General features: G+C 37.9%; 1 protein-coding gene across 24 annotated transcripts in view; it reads right to left on the bottom strand.

The window, feature by feature from the left end:
• Positions 1-18,846, bottom strand: part of LOC137298984 (tensin-3-like) — a 230,683-nt gene that overhangs the window by 88,294 nt on the left and 123,543 nt on the right. For 2 of the 24 annotated variants that reach the window (XM_067831435.1, XM_067831443.1), the window contains exon 1: positions 4,304-4,374. The exons of 15 other annotated variants lie outside the window; for them this stretch is intronic. Coding sequence is in view for 1 of the 9 variants with exons in the window: in XM_067831424.1 (XP_067687525.1) it covers positions 17,480-17,494 (15 nt within the window). In the remaining 8 variants the exon portion in view is untranslated. 7 more of the 24 variants (XM_067831424.1, XM_067831444.1, XM_067831442.1 and 4 more) reach the window with 7 other exon arrangements.

Raw genomic sequence — 18,846 nt, 5'->3', positions numbered from 1 at the left:
TGTATTCGATGGAGGACAAACAAATATGAATTTGGTTGTATCCATGGTAACTAAAGTGAAATGCTACACCTGTATAGAGTGTGATTGGCTGACCTTGTAGCACAAATAGTTTTCTGTCCATAATGTGTTGGACAAAGGTTGTGTCATATGCCAGGACCAGTATAAAGGCAACAGTGACAGATGCCGGCCAACCAGCTTTGGGATAGACACATGTCTTACTTCACATCACAATTTCAACAGCCATCAGAAAAGCCAATTATTTAAAAAAGCTGACGCCTATCTCAGGGTCACCTGGTTTTATTCTATTGATCCAGTACAAAACATGAAGCAGTAAAAAGGAGCTTTCAGTCACTGGGTATTTCATCAATTACATTACCTTTTAGCAACATAATGAGTGAATGTCAACATTTGTTGAAATACTAGGTCTTTTGTGATTTTATACAAATATTAAGAAAAAGTTTTGTTTGTTTGTAACAGACATTTGAATATGATTCCAAGGAATATTCTATAGTCATCCATAAACAGCTAAACATACGGACTTCCCATAATTAACAACCTGACATGACATGTACATGTGGATTGTTTCAGTAATTAAAGCTTGTATAAACACTTTTGTATGAAATGAACTAAGAACATGTCAGACATTTTGATGTGTACATGTTTATTTAATGGCATCTTTGTTGAGCAATCATGGGAAAGGATGGGGTTATTCAACCATTTAGAAACTTTCTGCAATAATCAATCATTTACAACCCAAAATACTGTTTCTTTGGAAATTAAAAAAAATCATCCTATTGTAAAATCTGACTGCATTGATCTGTACTGTGTATTATTGAATCCTGCACAAAGATTTTATCCAAAACATATAGAGAAATGGCCACAGATTGCAAGGTTACATTACCATATAGACAATCAGTGCACAGATGTAGACAAACTTTGGTGCAAGCATTGTAGAATCTATAGAAGAGGTTTCTTTAGCTGTGTTTGGTTGCCATAGAGTAGGCGAATGAAGTGATTACAGGAGACTATTGAGAGGGAAAGAACTATTGCAATGGTCTATTGCAACCAACTATTCCCATATTATTGCAATAGTTTTTTGTCCTGTACTTTTCTCATTTGAAGCCATTTCCCAAGTGTATGAATAGCATGAAATAAACACAAGCTAAAGTAGTTTCAGTTTATTTTAACAGCAGACAAGAAACTTCAAAACCAGATAAGTTTGGTTAAAGGGTATCAGGGGTGGATACCTCTAAACCAGACCTTCCTGTGTTCTGCGGTGTGCTTTTATAAATTGAAATAAATTACTAAACTGTTGATAGCCGCATACACTAACGATGCATCGATAGTTATTGAGGATATCAGAGACTCAACAGCTGTAATCTTTACAGCCCTAGTAGACATGCAATGGTGGCATACAGCCTTGTAGCTGTAGCTGTAGCTGTAGCTCCCACTTACAGGTACTTCCAGGCCCACATATAAAGCTACTCCTCCGGGATTGGGACCTGTGGGGTAGCCTAGTGGTTAAGGCACTGTCTCAACACACCGAAGACCCATGTTCAATTCCCAGCATGGGCATAATATGTGAAGCCCATTTCTTGTGTCCTGGCCATGATATTGCTGGAATATAGCTGCTTAAAGTGGCTTACAACTTAATTCACTCACTCATCCACTAAACTCACCCCACCCCTATCCCCTTCACAACACAAGTCCCACTCAAGTCTACAAATGACTTGGTATGTCAAGAAATTAGGACTGTTATCAGGCTCCATTTAGATTTGTTTTGCATATGGATATTTAGTTATGTAAAGTCTATAGGACATACATATGATACTTTATTTCCGGGATTTAATGTTCGTCTGGCATGTAGTCGAGTACCATGCTGTTTCTTTGTGTCACAGTATATATACAGGTATTTTCATGCTGAGGGCAATGCCTCTGTGAGTGGACAACAGGTTGACAGTAAAGAGTATCAATTTTTATGAAATCATATTCTGAATGACATAATCCCTATACACTTAATCAAAAACAAACAATGTCTTTGATACCCCATACAAAGTGTGTCAACACCAGCTAAAACAAATATTTTGAAAGTAAATATATCTTGCTTGTCTTATTTACTGTCCTTATAATAAACAGGCCATTATTCCATGGTAAACAAATAAATATAAACATCATGTAACCTAAAGAAGCTAACACATAACCAACAGCCTAAAACACTTGATTCTGATCATCCTGTTTGGCTTGTGCTGAAGATATGAGGAGCAAAGGGCAACATTCTGGACCTTGATGACACAGTGTCAAGCTGCACGGTTGCATAAACCACCTGCACACCATCCACCACTCCCTCTGTGCACATAACTCTATTCAATACATTATTGTTGACACAGGCAGTGATAATTCAACTCAGCTTCCCACATAACCTATCTAAAACCTGACCAGTAAAAAGTGCACCATCACAGATAATAATGTGCATAATTCAAACAAACCAGATCAGGCTACAGCATTTCATGTTCCAACAAACAAATCTAATAACACAAATCAGAAAGCTGGAGATAGTTATCAATGAAACTACGTACCAAAAAGTGCATTTTCATAGCTAAATATAAACCTGCACTCTGCCTATGTGAACTGACAGTCTTGATTTCTGTCATTTACTACTTCGCAAATATTTGTGTAGCATGATTCCTACACATGATATAATGACAAAGTATTCACAAGAGCATGGAAGAATGAAACCTATATGCTCATATCCCCACCTGTTCACTGACACATGTTATCCTCAAGATGGCATGGTTGAATTCTCAACTACACACTTCGTTCACTTGAAAGTCAACAGAGCGGACCAAAAAAGCAACAAATTTCCACCTACCAGATTCAATGCGGACTGCTACCTGAAATCCAAATGTCACACAAGGTAAACAGAATGGGTATTGGGTGAAACAAGCCACTTTTCGCCTAACTAGGTCACACTAAGGTCGTCCACTCAATAGGCGTATACAACTACAGCTATAGTGGCAGCTAGAGAATACCCTCTAGGCCAGGTATTACAACTCTCCCAGTCAACAAATCGGAATAAAGCCAAGATCTTATTACCATATAAAAGGTAGCTGGTACCCAACTGAGGCCCAAATCCTAAGAGATAGACCACTGTGCACTGTCTCCAGAAGAATGTTCATTTATAGGAAATAATAAAAGGGGTCTGCGGGAAGGAGTCCAGTTGTGTCAAGCTTTATTTACAGTTAAGTCAGATTCTGCATTGTAGAAGTGATCGGCTTGGTGGGGTTGACACATTTGTGTGGCAAGAAGTTGTAGGTTTATATGTAAATGTATGACAGTGCTCATTCAAGTAAATCAAAGGTATAAAAGTAGGCCAAACCTGGCTCTATGAAAGTGCTGACTTTGAAAAACACACCTGTGACACTTTACTGATGAGAATAAAGTTGTATTCATTTTTATCTTATTTGATTGAACCATGACTATGATAATGATACAGAAAATGACCTTTGTGGGAAAGATATAAATGCAGTTGCATGTAAAACAACAATTTCATGACTAACATATCTGAAACAAAGTATAGGTATATGTCAGAATACCCATGTTCCATGTCATCTGAGTTCAGCTGGTATAAGACTAAACCTGTTATCTACATTACAGTCAGGGGCAGCCAGATACATATGCATCTTGCAATAACATCACTAAATGCAAAAATCCTCACAAACCTGGTTAAATGACTTTACCATCACTAAAACATGGCTGTGCAATGTAAAAAACGTCAACCCAAATGAACAGCCATTTCTGAGACTTGAAACAAGTAATAATTAAAAAATATTACAATATTCAAAAGTGAAATCATGTGTCATATGTTTTTTAGTTTGAAAATATAAACAAGATTTTTCATCAGGTACAGATATAAAGCATTGCCTTGGTTATTTTATCACCACTTTATTACTGAAGAATCCCCTGGGTGCATTTCCAGATAACAATCAAATAATGGTGGTTCCCCGCTGGCTACCCTGTAATTAAGTGCATGAGGGTAACTCAGTATGATAATCCTGCAACTTTGTTCTGGACATCACGGAAGCTGCCTGTCATAAACAACTAAAGTTTGTCTCATGTGAAAATTACATTTATACAAAATGTAAATTTTCCCATATGTTTTCTTGGAAAAAAAAAAGTTTAATGCTTTCAATGCCATCATAAAGGTTAATTGAGGGTAAAGGCAGTGGTTGGGAGGGGAGCCTTTCGTGCACAATAGCCACAATAGTTGCTAAAGAACACATGAATAACCACAAAGGCTACATACCTGCCGCGAAAACGAAACCCAGTTTTTAACTATGGAAGGTTAGAGGTGACCTCTGACTAGATCGCAGAGTCTGTGCACATTGCGCAGCACAAGGCCCTTCTCACGCACACATGTGCCCCCCTCCCACTCCCCCTCGCAGCCCCCAGTGACTGGAGGAGGACTGCAGGCACCCCATCACTTTATATGGAGATCAGAGGATGGTATAGGATTCCTCACATAGTGAACACCAACTGCCAGCCCTTCCTTACTCCGAGCTGTCTCCCATCCTGCTACACTACAGATATACATGCTGACATTTTACACACACTTGGCTCAGGTTATTTCTGTTTGCATCAAGCCTTAATTAATGACTCTCGACTGTGCCAACCGTTTACCGTGGATACTCTTCATATGACCATACAGACTTGAGGTAACTTTTACCATTTCATATTCTAGGTGCACCCAAGCTACAGTGTGGCCTGACAAGTTTCAATGGTCCAGACAACATACAGACAAGCATATCTTGCTCAAAACTGGAGAGGGATAGATAAAAGCACCATAATCCTGAAACAACCTTTCACCTACTCAACCCCTATCTATAATAGCATAAACAAACCATGCACACTAAATCCTTTCACGAGAACATTCCATCCAATAAAGGTGATTTTTATGGAAGGATGTTCAGGTTTTGCCATGAGATAGATAATTTTGCAGTGAGGGTACAAACAAACATCCAAGCACCCTGTTGCCTCAGAGTACTACTAAATAGCAAGGAGCTATTATAGAGAGGTTATTTTGGAAAGGAAGATGGCATATCTCCAGAGGCTCACCTGGAACTAATCAGAGTGGGGACAACCTGTGATTCACAGTAGAACAGTGATTCATACATTGTCAAGCTTTGTCTTCACAGACAGTCACACCTGAGATGCAATTAATAACTGTCAGTGGTGTTTTTTTAATTTGGTAATGACTGTGGCCTAATGATGACAGATCTACAATAAATACTCTGGGTGAAAACGTACGTTAGATACATCATTATGTCTTTGTAACTTTAATCAACCACTTCTCCTTTGAGATTTGGAACTTGTTCCACATAGCTATGAGTTCAGATGGTGTGAAGATGACAGAAGGGCAAAGTGCTGTAAAACTTAGCAATAACTCTTCTCAGACAGGCAACAGACAGGATCAAGTATATACACCCAAATAACTGGTAATTAAATGTTTAAATGTCTCTGTGTGTAGATACTGTGATAATCCCTCATCTTGCTTCATACAGACATATATACTGAGCAACAAAAGAGACAAAACTTTGGCTTTTGTCAAGTTTTTAAATGGAAGACATAAACATGAATGCTTACTTTCATGAGGTTTTGAAAATAGTGTTTCTTTTGCTGTTCAGTATATTTTGTCTCATGACAATTGTGGCTTACGAAGATCTAGAAGTTGTCATGAGTAACCCATGACTCTTGCATGAAATGACAATCAGGTGGTCAAGATCCTTGATACATGATATTGTATCCACCTGTACAGATCATTGCTCATGGCGTCAATCCCTGGATTCATGGTCTGTTTAAAGACCACCATCATATAGTTGTAAAAACCATTTTGAAAAATTAGGGGATATCCATTTAGCAAGGATACCACTAGCCAATGCTGATACAGATGACCAAAAGTAACATATATCCATGCAGATGAAACATTTCCAAAGCAATGGAATAAATTGTAAAATTTCAGTTACTATCTCTTCATCACCATTTCCTCCTTGGCTTCATCATGTGCATTTTATCGATCTTGTAAATCCTGCATCCCCTACTTTTTTTTAATGGTAAATAAAGAGAGTTGTAACAGTGACCTTTCTACAGAGGCCTACAGAACAACACTACATCAAACATAACCCCTGATTTTCTCCATCACACATCCGCCTTGAGACCAGGTATTGAAATGAAGCTCTTCTGTGGATGGTGTGTCAATTTATTCCTGCATTTGTTGCAGGAGCAGAATGAACAACGAAGTCCACATATTTCCCTGCACATTTAACAGCTGGGCCTTCCATTTCATTAGTCTCTTGCAGCAAATACTCAATATTATAGCATAACTCATCTACGCTACACTTCTCTGTTACATACATCATGTAATTCTGTCAATAAACTAGTCTGAAGAAATAACACAGGGTCCACACAGATCAAAGTACTGAGAGCTGTCAAATAGGTGAGGTCCTCACTATTAGCTCATGAAGAAAAGGTATCAATTTCACCATAGATTCTATATTTAGCATAATAATTTCAAACATTATGAAATTGATCATATAATCAATCACACATTACATGGTCATTGTCAGTCTGTCAACCAATGATTAATTCTTCCTCTTTGATCATCACAGCATACTAATGCTCAGCAACCTTTGATCACAAACTAATCATACATACTGTACAATGATCATATGATTTTCAAGTAAAACTTACACTGATACAATATATATGTTACTGAAGAGGTATTGTTGAGATTTAATCTACATGCATTAATTGCAATATTTCCTATGAAGACACTAATACAATTTCAAGAATGAAATTCAATCTGATACTAAGGCACCACACCTTGCATAGCCACCAGTTTGTCCAGTATTTATCATCCATACTACAAACAGCCTATTTCAGTGGTATGCTTTCATTAAATTCTTGATGACATTAATACCAAATAACTGGAACATTCTCACTATCAACAAATCTTCGTAAACATGCCCCACAAAAATCTTATTTTAATTCCAAAAATGTAAAAACATGATTAAATACTTCTGTTTGAAATGACTCATCCCATTTGGAGCATTATCAACACATTAAGAACACTTGTAACCTCATTTAAGAGTGCAAAAAGGTGACCAACTAACTTAAAAATCCTTGCTACATTGTTTGATTCCAAATTAGGATCCTGATGTCAGTCTGTCAGATTAGGGTTCTTGTTTGACGAATGACAACGAGCATGGAGTCAGCTGCTGTTGTAGGAGTCTACAAGTTTTTCTATGTCTCTCTGACGTATTTCCAATGGTCCTGCTGGTTACATTGCAAGGAAGGGATGAGTCACTCTGGTGGTGAGTGCAACAGCAAACCCACACACAGCTGGGTCCCTACACTGGCTAACTCCTGCATTGAACAGAATGGGCTATTTACGCTTCCTGTTACAACACACATGCTGACTGACTGTCTTCCTAATTACAAAGATGTTTTAAGAATTTGATGTGAATATTATTTGGGAAGACCAGCAATACATCAACATCTTAAGGCAGAGATAAATGTGGCCATGGAGTAGGACATAATTATTACATCTTATTCCGAGGCACTTCCTGTAAGATCACGTGAAGGCACAGACATTAAATTACACATTCAAGAAGGCTGCTACAAAATAGGACTACTTGAGTTATAATTCCAGTGTTAGTCTTAAAGACAAATGGTCAAAGAAACAAACTGTTATTTCAAAGCAGTTTTTCGGTGGATTTCAACATAAGTTAATTTAGCTTTAACCTGCTGAAGCTACACCGATATTCTGCTATCAGGAATATGTAAATGAAGAAAGCACACAAGCTAAGAAAGGATAACAATATGTAGATAAACAACATATTTTGGTAGAGAGACATTTTGGTGTAGGTCTTACTCTATGATCAAGCATGTGATGTCGGTACCTGTAACAAGCTACCATTTCATTATTCTCGTATTACAAATCTCCACCGAGTGATACGCACTATTGTGTCAAAATGACTGTAGTGGTATCCAAATGTGATATTTGACCTTTGACATCTACCCTCATGTATGGTACTTGTTACTGTGTATACAGACACATAGTAGGTAAGTATATCATATATACCCACAGCTGAATGCACTTAATCCCCTCCCCATCACATGTGCTGATGGTTTATACTGGATGCCAGGATGGGAGGGGGCGTGGTCAGGAATGTGGACCATGCGGTCAGTGTTGGGTCTGGCCAATGAGTAGGTTGATATCCATACTTTCCCTGCACTCTTCTGTCATAGTGGCCAATCTATTTGGTTATTCCGAAGGTTGCACCAATTTTTCTTTGCTGTATTCCTCATATTGTGATACATTCCACTATCAAAACAAATATATTTACCAACCACTGATTTCCTATGATATGAACATCACTTAACAATAAAGTCATGTTTAACATGTTTTGAGAGATTGAATTTAATTTTATGCCGCTTTGAGCAATATTCCAGCAATATCATGGCAGGGGACACCAGAAATAGGCTTCACACAATGTACCCATATGGGAATGAACACAGGTCTTCAGCCAATGCTTAAACCACTTCGCTATCCCACCTAAGCTCAACATGTTTTGAAATTCATGACACTGAAGCAATATTTTACTGGTAAGTATCATAAATACAATGTCCAAGAGATGACACCCCAGGCATTGAGTAACATTCATGAATTACACAACTGTAACAAACTTAACAGAAGAAATGTGACCTAATAATCTATGTCAATTTAGAACGAAAAGCACTTAAGAGCTCTCCAAATGAACTATGATGACACATGCTTTCACCAAAAGTCATCTCAAGTGAGAACTTGTAAACACTGTGTACTTCACAACTGGTAAAAACAAATCAATTGTTTTAAATGTACCACTATACATCCACAACAATTCCGTCATGAAAAATATCCGCAGTAAAGAGAGTATATAGTACATGCATCCAGTTAATGGCAGCATATCAGGACATTATCTCATTAATTCAAACAACAATAATCAGTTTCCTTTGCCGGAGGTAATAACTAGTACAAAGGCGAGTAGCATTCATAATGTGATCACATTTCCCTGCACGCAACTTACGTGTTTTCATAAAGACCCTACATGGGTTTTTAAAGGAATGTATTTATGTAATAGGTTGTCAGCTTGTTTAACGTCCACCCACACAGAAATGAGAAGCATCTAGCCTGTACCTAAGTATATGCTGACCCTCCATTGCCTGCACACAGGCCGGTTCAGTGAGGTATGCCAAGCCTTGACCCCCTTACAACTAATTTACCCGGGTGTTTTACTTGGTGTATAAACGACCATACTGGCTCAACATTTTACTTTCTGGTTATGACCTAAAATCCTACCTTTCATATCCTATTTCTGGGAGTGTTTTTACAGGTGGTTATTATTCTTCGAACTCATTTCTACCAAATTGTAAGTAAATGTTTTGTATGTGCATAAGGTGTCTGAAAACATCTAAGAAACAGTGTTACACTGTTGGGTGTTTCTTCCCTCTTGTTGCTTCAGGATTTGTCTGGTTGCTATGTGACACATGGAGAGACTGTCTCATAGAGGGCTTCAGAGTATGTAGCAGAGCACCCATGTCTTGTACTCTATACATAGAAGTTCCTGAAATAATCACACAACACGGATCTTTTCCAACGTTTCACTTTTATCTTCAGGGAGACATGATAAGTGATTACAGTTACACAGATAACGTTTTGACATGACATCACAATGCAACTGTATACAAATGTTGTGACAAGCCGTTGACATGACGTCACATTGGTGGCTTTCACAGCTGTGAGTACTACTATTACTTGGAAAACAAGTATAATTCTCATGCACTGTGTTACTGATTTAACAACAGACACAACTGTTTAATGAAATAGTTTTCTTAAACCCAACTTTGCATGGAACCAGTTGTGTTCATTTTATAGAAAGGGAATATTTGAAATTTTGTATCCTTTCCTGATGCACATTTGTCGATGTGAGCACTTAAGGGAATGCACCTTGTTTTGGGGTCCTAAATCTGCTGTTTATGGCTGCACATTCTGTCCCTCAAGCACTCTGTTTGCCCAATGAATTCTTCATGACACCCTTGGCATACAGTAACTTAAATTATATGTTTTGTGGAACAGTCCATGTTAGAGCATACGTGAAATAGTTGTTTCCTGTTCTTGAATATTTATACATGAAGTTTCAGGTACATAGTTGATTGTTAAATCACTTTTCCTCGTATACATACATGTGTGTTTGTGTCTGTCTGTCTATCTGTATGTATATATATATATATAATGGGTACCATGTAAAGCAGAACACCCTGTCTTCCACTGCATGCTTTTACAAATAAGATCTCTTTAGTTCAGTGAACATAATATATCTGTTTACTAAAAGTTTATAAAGTCACTCCACCCCCTTCATTGTACAGAAACTTCTGACCTCCTCTAATCATGTTTGTATGTTACAGAGAAGGGAGTGGCTATATCTAGCATGTCAGCTTTCATGCCATTCACATGGGAATGTGAAAATTTGTAGTGCATGATGCATGGTTGGTTTAAATACATATGAATATATTGAAATAAATCGCCACATCAAATTTCAGCCTCCTACATGAAATGTTGAACTTCCTTTATTGTACAAACAAGGGCTCGTTTCCCAGTAGTCATGAGCCTAAGACTGGCACACCCTAACTTATGGCTGTTACAATGACCAAGTCATACTGTGAAGAAGAATATCATTGAAAATCATTTCGGTTAACAGACCTACCAACCAAGTATCTAAATAAAAAAATGGAAATAAATACAAGCATGTAATCACTGTGCTACTGTGATCATACACACACATCTCAGTTATTTCATTAAGACCCGACAGTTTGTCAAATAATCTTTCCTCAATTGAACAACTCTGAAAGAAATACTTTCAAAAGCTCCTAATCAAACCATGAATCCAGTTTTTAATGTTATAAATGTATGTGTAAACAAGGAAAAATATTAAAGTGAACATACACTGAACACTATTGAAAACACTCTGTACATACTTGATGTTATATTAATGGAAATCAGTACAGGAAAGTTCATGAAGAGGAAACTAAAATCTTGATTGCTGAAATATGACTGGATACTTGAGTATTACTTGACATGCAAGATGTTGGATCAGTTTTTTTCCATCATGTTTCAACACCCCACCTGCTGACACCCAAAGTTTTAGAAAACCGTTTTCATTCTGTAAACAGTTTTCACAGTTTTTGGTTTTGAGGTGTATCCAACATCATCACCAACTGAAGCAAGATACTCATCTTGAGTGACAAATGATGATTAACATGTTCTGTTCCTTGCAACCTACATGTGATGATGAGTATATCACACACCCACCTAGGAAGTGATACACTTTACACCCAGTCAACCGCGCCCTTTGTCAGCTTCCGCTGCAAGTATTAGTGATATGTGTGTTCTGAGGTTTTCATGACATTTTGTTACATGCAGACAATTAATCAGTAATGGACAGACAATTAGGAGGAGTTCAATATACATGGGTAGCACTTGATGAAGCTGTGGTAGAAGAGAGTTGCTTCCCTTTACATGTATGGCCACCATACACAAGGTTTGGGCTGCAGCAGGCAGGCTTTTAGGTTACCAAGCATAAATGTGACGTATAGTACATCTGTGTATTGATAGTAAGAGCCAGTTATAGATATACACAGACTCCAAAACCAGCTACTTATATAATATAATATATATATGCAATATGCTTATATCATTTATCATTGTCATAATTCATAATTTATCTTGCAAGGGTAATGCCCTATTTCATAATTAACTTTAAGGCTCATATTTGTACCCATTGCAAGTGAATGCTAATTTATTCAAAATATATTTGTACATGTTAACATGTCAGATAAAACATATCTTACTTATTAATTCTCCTCACGTAGTTTTCTTCATTAATATGGAATAAAGAAGGTTTCATCAAATGTTTCAGAACTGTGAATCAAATGGTTCTTTAATAGCATGAGAGAGCCTACAGATAAGAGGGGTCATCTCACAGTACTTGAGATGTGGTTCACAGGAAGTACCTGCAGGGTCTCATCACTGGGATCTATCAGACACATCAGCCAGTAGATCACAGCTCACACTCACACATCTCACGGAAGCACTGAATATATAGGAGGCATATACATAATAAATATATCAGTTCAATCAAGAATGTTTATTCCTGTAAGTTTATTTAGTTTAAGTGATAGGTCATCTCTAATGTGGTGAAAACAGATATATATCTAATTACAGCTTAATATGACATTATGAAAGCTAATAAAAACAGCAACTACGCATTCAAGATTCATTGGTTGTATCATACCACTTGAATTGCAAATACAGATATGAACAGGTCATGCAGCCACATATACCATATTAATGACACCTCACCACCATCTGCATGGTATTCCTACATCCTCCATGTGTTAAAATCTGGCAGGAAACACACAAAAAGCCCTACCTACAGGTGAAAATGAATGCTGAAGATGATGAAAATCAACTCAGAGAAATGTAACAAGAATAAAGGACCCAGCATACATCCCTGTGACCTCCCTCAAATGCAGATGGTATGAATAACAGCTGCAGGGTGATGAGATCTGAGGCCACAGATGATTAAAATTGACCATGACTGCCACAGGGCAAGGCAGAATAGCTAGGCGGGGCTACATTCAGGACATGCAGGGAAAACAACATAGCTGGGGGCAGAATCATGGACCGTGTTTTGTTGCCAACAAAAGACATGAATAAAACATTAGATATACTGTTGTTCCACCACGTACTTGCCCTAGGGGCATTGCAGGAGATACTGGGTGGTTACTGCATGTCAGAGAGACCTGTCTGCAAATGATGTAGATTTTCCGATGTAATCATGATAATCAAGGTGATGATGATGTCAGACATCGAAAATACACTTGGGTTCTTGGGTCATAAATATTTTGATTTCTAGAAGGATTCTACAAGAACTAAACATGTCTGCATGTGTAAAAAAAAAAAGTTAAGTCTGTCTTTTTTTAAAGCGAATTCCTTGTTGCAATGATGGCAATAGCTACATACCAAGAATCTTACAACACAACAGGCCAGGTATGTGGTACACTTGGACCATAACAAACATATTTCATACATCAGTGGCACACTTGCACCACAACAAGTATTTCTTAAAGGCCCCCTTCAGTTTAACAGGGTTCTTCCAGATATGATGTGTGTATATGCCAAACGGAGTTGCTGATATTAGAATTTCATTGCATTAATGATGTCAAGGTTAATCATTTTCTTGAGTACTATTTTTGATTTCAACAAGAAAGTTTGTTTTCTATTGCATGGAAACAAAGAGCAACAAATCTGTGAGTGAGTGAGTAAGTTTTTGTGCTGCTTTTAGCAATATTTCTGCAATATCGTGGAGGGGGGCACCAGAAAAAAGAATTCACACATTGTACCCATGTGGGAAATTGAACCCAGGTCTTTGGCATGACAAGCAAGCACTATAACTAACCAGGCTATCCCACTGCTCCTCTAGTGAGATGAGAACTGTACTGAAATGACTTTAAGATACTGTTGCTGTAACACAGAAACAACAGGATCTGTAACTCTCTGCCAGCATCACTGTCCAGCATGTTTAACATTTCAGAGATCGAGCAGATGGACAAGGAAGTTGTTAGGTAGGTAACCAAGGGATTATTATCTGCTACAGAAACACCACAATGTTTGGAGTCGATACGCACAAGGCCTCTTCAAACTAGGATAATATCACACTTCAGACAATTATCCTATTTAATGACTATAGAAATGATATACAGGGAAGCTTGATATTGATGTTATCTATTGTAACATGTCATTGATATATTGACAAAGTCAACCGCAATGCATCAATTACAGATCTGTAGATGGAAAGCCTGCAGGTTTCTCCAAAACGCTCTACTGCTCCTTACAGTCACACTTGGCAAACGTGCGCCCTCATCCATGTGGGAAGTGCACGTGGCACACTCGGCCAGATTGTGCCAATTTTCCTGTTTGGCTGATGGTCTAGCTGCTACTTTATACCAGGTAATACAAAGGGCTCATGTAGCCTACAGATATATCACACACTGCTGTCATCAGCAACATCTGGTGTAATATAGATGACGTTTGGTGAGATATGGTGATGACAAATCAAGTTTTAAATGGAAATAGTTCAAACTCAGAGTCCCTGTCTGTTGGTCTTGGGTCCTCAACAGACGTTTGAACAAGTCAGTTTTGTTTTTGACAGTGTGACTCGGACTACCATTCTAGTTTTCAGATACAGATGTGACATATCCTTCATCGTTGCCTGAACTCACCATGCACAGTATGCTCTATTCAACTGTTAAGCAATGAATACATTTGTAATACTAGCAGTTTAATATTGTGTTGTATTTAACATATAGTACAGATAGACTTATTAAAGTTCTTGTGTCTCTATACTTTTTTAACATATAACATATACAAATAAGCATACATAAGGGTGTGAGTGAGTTTAGTTTTATGCCACTTACAGCAATGTTCTAGCAATATCATGGTGGGGTACACCAGAAATAGACTTCTTTCATTGTACCCATGTGGGGAATTGAACACAGATTACCCCACTGCCCCCATTAAGCAGCTTATGTCACTACTGTATGTAGATCAATGAAAGGTATTATCAAGATGTCAAAAATGTTCCTGTTTGTTTTGACTGGTTAAACACTAACATAATGTGTACACGTACTGGGAATATACTTTAGTTTCCAATTAACTTTCACTTGTATAACCTTCACCTACATAGCAAATACCTATGATGAATAGGCTAAAACCAGCTGCCACGTTTCATTGACTTTCAATTTGGCAACACATTGAAAAGTATTATATGGCCTTGACCCTCACCTTAGAGCATCTATCGTCAAACCGCCTCCAAGTTCCAAATTACTTCAGTTCCATTGACATATTAAAAACCATTTAAAAAACCCACAAATCTTATCAAGAGACTGGCAGGATGTACGTAATAACATATCATAAGATAATTCACTAAGGGAATAATAATATTGGACTCATACATATATACAACGGTACACTGTGCACATTTCTCATTATATAGGTATTAATACATGGAACAAAAGCAGGAATATCAGGACACTGGATTATTCCTAGTTATAGCAGAATGTTCCTGAAGTAGTACTGGTATTGCCAAGACATCCCTTGGTACACTCACTGAACTAGACAATATTATGTATAAATAACTCATAACAGCCACCTTCCAGGATGAAGATTGGGTGATTTATAACACACCAGTCAAGAGTGTGTCACGCCACAAATAAATCAATACCTGCCGTGTGCTTTGTAATTCTAGGTTACAAGGTACTTGAATGGATTTTGTGCTTTGGACACATGTACTATCACATATGAAATATTTTCTCCATTCTCATATTAAACCAACTTTCCCTGGGAATGGTGATTGAATACCTGTCTACATGCCATGAAAATCAATTAAGAATGTCAAGTTCACTGAAGAAAGCTACATGTATTCAGGTGTTTATGAAACTAGGGTCTGGGTGCAGTGGCTAGGGTCTGCAGTGCAGTACGTACATTACATCACTATGTGCCTGTCAATCACAGCATATAACATAATATGGACAGTACTTAACCTACATTTAGTTATCATATACAGCTACATAGTGCTGTGTTTCCCTACATGCAAAGCCTCATGTTTGCACATAGTATGACTCAATGACAGCTGCTAAATGTCCTACAATATCCTGAAATATATACCACAGTTGATATCAACCTGGTTTTGACACATGTTGATTTCACCCAGCAATGTATCATATAGTTCGCTTACCTGGATCCTTTAGAGGTGATCCAACCCAAGAATGTATCCTCACCACAAATACCTTCCTAGGATCAATGCAACATTCCAGGTAATTGATTGCAATGTACGGTGTGTCGTCTTTGATGATATTAACAAGGTAAAGCTACCTGTACAGGTAAAAAAGTCCACACTTGCCAGAAACTACAGGCTTGTGGTGGGGAAAATGGCCTCCGGTTTGTTTACCCACATGACCATAACAAGACACATACCTCGGTACGCTGACACTGTCATTCAAAAGGTCAGCTACGCTGGCTTCACTCCACCACGGCAGCCTGCGGCAGCACTAGCAGGTAATTAAAGCTACTTTCCACCCACTGTAATTATGTCATGCTGTTGCCCTTACCAGCCATGCTGATTTATATGGTTTTTACTGGCACTGAAACTTAGCCATGTTGGCCATAAAATATATACTGAATAAATTGACATTGCAAACAGTGTCACATGGAGACAATGTTCATTTACACATGGAATAAGATTACTGCCAGTGAGGTTTTGCAGACCCGTTTTATTCTACAGTAATAAATGGAGAATAGAAATATAAACTACTTTATTCATAATTTATACACACTTCACATTCTACATATTCTGTCAATAAAATTCCATAATGCTACCAAAAAAAATTATAGAAAAGAAATTAGCAAATTATTAAACCTTTGTTCAGATATCTTATGCCTAAAAATACATAAAAAGTGCTGTTACAATCCAACCTGAACAGTGAGTTTCCTATCTATCTATGTCTGATTCATATTCCCTTATCTGTCAGAAGCGGTATTACTTTAAGGGTCTAGCCTAAGCAAGCTAACACTGTTGCGGCCCAGGGAAGACAAGGCCGGGCCTAAGCTCACAGCACACTTTCAAGATAAAAGGATGGAGAGAGTTTTCCTGCTGAACAAATATGGCTCAAACTTTTTGATAGAAAATAGGCCTGTTTGATCCGAGTCATGATTCCAGCCTTGGGAGTCACAAATCACAAATAAATCTGGTTTGGGCAAAGTGCAAGTGTGAGTCTACCTGGACCACGAAGAAGGGTTATTTACAAAATCTGGAAAATAAGCAGCCCTCTGATCAAGTAAATCTGCACTACCTCTGGGTCTTTCCCTGTAATTTACACTGTGGAGTAGTGTCTACAAGTCCCTGTTACTCAGCAGGGTTTCAGGAGTGTTTCTACATTTCCAAGACAACCTACATGTTGGTGCAACCCTTGACTTGATTCAAGGAGCAAATAAACAAAGTCAATTCAGTTTATCACAAACAGTCTAATCTGTACATGGTGTGAAGGTTTCTGAGACAGAAATGATTTTTGTATCATGACACACATGCTAATATATTTGATAGTTACTACAAATTCACTAATAAATTGAACAAATTACATTGTTTGTCTTTATCATAAATATCTGATCTCTGCAATTTCATAAAGAAATTCTTACTTTTTTATGTCTAAAACCAGTCATAACTGTTTTTAATTAACTCATTAAGATGCTGTAATCTTGTTCAAGAAAGAAATGCAGAATCTGTTATTCTAAGGAAGTTTCAATTACTTTTGATAAACAGAAAATTACCTGATCCACCACCATCGTGACTGATAAGAAATTCTTCTTCAAGGAATCAGAACAGCCCACTCACAGCTGGCCACTGACAGGCAAGCACACTGGCAGTATGCACGGTACTAGAAAAATCCAAATTCAGCACCACACAATTCACACAGCCATATAACTGGACTACAAACGGTGCTTCCTTATTGTTGGATTCAGAAATGTGTCTGGTCCCAGAGCTTGAGTGTTATAATGTGAAGCTGTCTTTAAGAACACATGCTGGTAGGGCACTTCTCACCATTTCATCAATTGGCCACTTGATCCGAGCTGGTGACAGACTTTGACAGTTCTTCCTGACCACTTCCAGTAGGTTCAAGAGTCTGCTGCAGCCTTGGTACCAGCTTCAAGGTGATAATACACAATATATCACTGACATGAATGTCCTGGATGTGTCAGCACAGAAGATAACAGTCGCCTCAGATAATGGAACTTGTCTCCACTACAGGACAAAGATGTCTCCAGTTACAGAATGCCAAGCTCCTCTTAGACCATCCAGTGAAGTAATTCCACTTTTGACAAATTGTGTTCAGAGTAAGACTATGTTGATGCCTTCAGTCAGGCTCATCAACATGTATCCATGATATTTTCCAAACGTAACAAATACATACTCAGACAGTTATCACAAAACACAGTTTTACTCACACTGTTTGAAGTCCAGAAGGATTCACGAGGATCTTTTCTTCTTTAAATCAAAAATATAAGATTAAAGTCACAGGTGTCAAATCCTCCACTGAAATGAAAATGTTTTTAGCCCAAAATATCCCACAGCAGTTATCTCATGAGAAAAACTCCCATATGTGTGTTGTTGTTCTGTTATGGGCCCACCTCCAACTGCTTTACAGGTTACCTATGATGGATGGGCGTCACCCTCCTGTCTCCACATCCTGTAAGACAATGTTCACTCAGTCTCTGCCTACAGGGGTTAAGATATTATTCTCCATGGTTGAATTCCGAGGCTATTTCGCATGGCAGAGATTAAATTTACAGCTGGGTTTGAACAAACCCCTTTGAGGAGAAAATCACTCATGCAGAGAGCTATCCTGATGAAGCATTTGTCAATCCTTGACCTTGTTGACCCAAGGGATGGACAACTTGACAGTTTGGTCACCTTATTAACCTTAATTCTGTTCTTTATATTTTCAAGGCCATTGGTCAATGGTGAATTTTAAGCAACAAAAGCATTTCAGTTTTCACTGTCTGAAAAATCTTAAAGATTTACATAATGTCTCTAGATGAAGATGAAGTTATAGCCTCATTATTATCAGATGAAAGAAAACAACTTTCATGGTCTGTCATGCATGAGTCTGCTGTGGCAATGGCAATCACAGGGTGAT

The sequence above is a fragment of the Haliotis asinina genome, chromosome 10, assembly GCF_037392515.1.
Source record: "Haliotis asinina isolate JCU_RB_2024 chromosome 10, JCU_Hal_asi_v2, whole genome shotgun sequence".
NCBI classification, from domain to species: domain Eukaryota; kingdom Metazoa; phylum Mollusca; class Gastropoda; order Lepetellida; family Haliotidae; genus Haliotis; species Haliotis asinina.
Note: the sequence above shows the minus strand (reverse complement) of the source record. Positions and strands in the feature narration are given on the sequence as shown.